At 41.0% G+C, this 930-nt stretch overlaps 1 protein-coding gene across 1 annotated transcript; it reads right to left on the bottom strand.

The window, feature by feature from the left end:
* Positions 1 to 24: 24 nt before the first annotated feature.
* LOC21384132 (basic form of pathogenesis-related protein 1) lies at positions 25 to 393 on the bottom strand. Its single transcript, XM_010096526.1, has one exon. The coding sequence runs from the start codon at positions 391 to 393 to the stop codon at positions 25 to 27; it is 369 nt and encodes a 122-aa protein (XP_010094828.1).
* Positions 394 to 930: the final 537 nt, after the last annotated feature.

The following is a 930-nucleotide window of genomic DNA, read 5'->3' as shown; positions in this document are numbered from 1 at the left end:
TGCGGCACTTGGCCCTGGCACAGCCTAAGTGAACCGAGTTTCGCCACACTCGTCGCCAACGCATGAGTTGGAGCCATAATCATAGTACGGCTTCTCAGCAGCCCAAAGCTTGACGGCCTCCTCACCGGCCATCTCCCACGATCCCTCGGCGAGGTGCTCGCCGTAGGGCCCACCCGAGTGCTCCATGTTGCAGTCGGCAATCCGTTGGTTGGCATAGCTCAGCGCGTAGGCGGCGAGGGTCTCGTTCCACGTGATGGCGCCGACGCCGACCTCCGCTCGGACGACGTTGTGGACGTCCACAAAGTCTTTGGTGGGAATGCTTGGGAGATCAGGATTAGTCCCATGAAGAAACCTAGGGTTGCTACTAGAGATCTCATGCCTAATTAACCCCATTTTTCTATGTTAGTATGCAAGGCCAAAAAAATTGAAGGGGGTTTTTATAATTATTTCGTAAAGAATAAAAATGAGACGTTATTAATTGTTGACATGTTGTGCTACATAAAGAGGAAATCCAATGTGTAGAGATCTCATGCCTAACCCCATTTTTCTATGTTAGTATGCAAGGCCAAAAAAATTAAAGGGGGTTTTTATAATTAATTAGTAAAGAATAAAAAATGAGACGTTATTAACTGTTGACATGTTGTCCTATATTAAAGAGGAAATCCAATGTGTAGATTACACCCTTTATTAGTGTGCTTTAAAATATTGAAGAAAAAATATGCTGCGTGATCCTTTATTAAATGTAGAATCTAAAGTTATATAATGAAATAAATCAATTATACAAAGTGTCTCCAATAAGAGAATTTTTTTTCCTTTTTTTTGGGTGGTGGTGTGATGTAGGGAGATTTAGTTATTAGTAGTCATTTTTATTATTTTTATTGTCATTTGTCTAGCTCTCTAATTTATCTTTATTTTGTTATAAGTTTGTCG

This window comes from Morus notabilis, unplaced genomic scaffold, assembly GCF_000414095.1.
Source record: "Morus notabilis unplaced genomic scaffold, ASM41409v2 Scaffold7835, whole genome shotgun sequence".
Taxonomy (NCBI): Eukaryota; Viridiplantae; Streptophyta; class Magnoliopsida; order Rosales; family Moraceae; genus Morus; species Morus notabilis.
The sequence above is the reverse complement of the archived record's forward strand: the minus strand, read 5'-3'. Positions and strand labels throughout refer to the sequence as shown.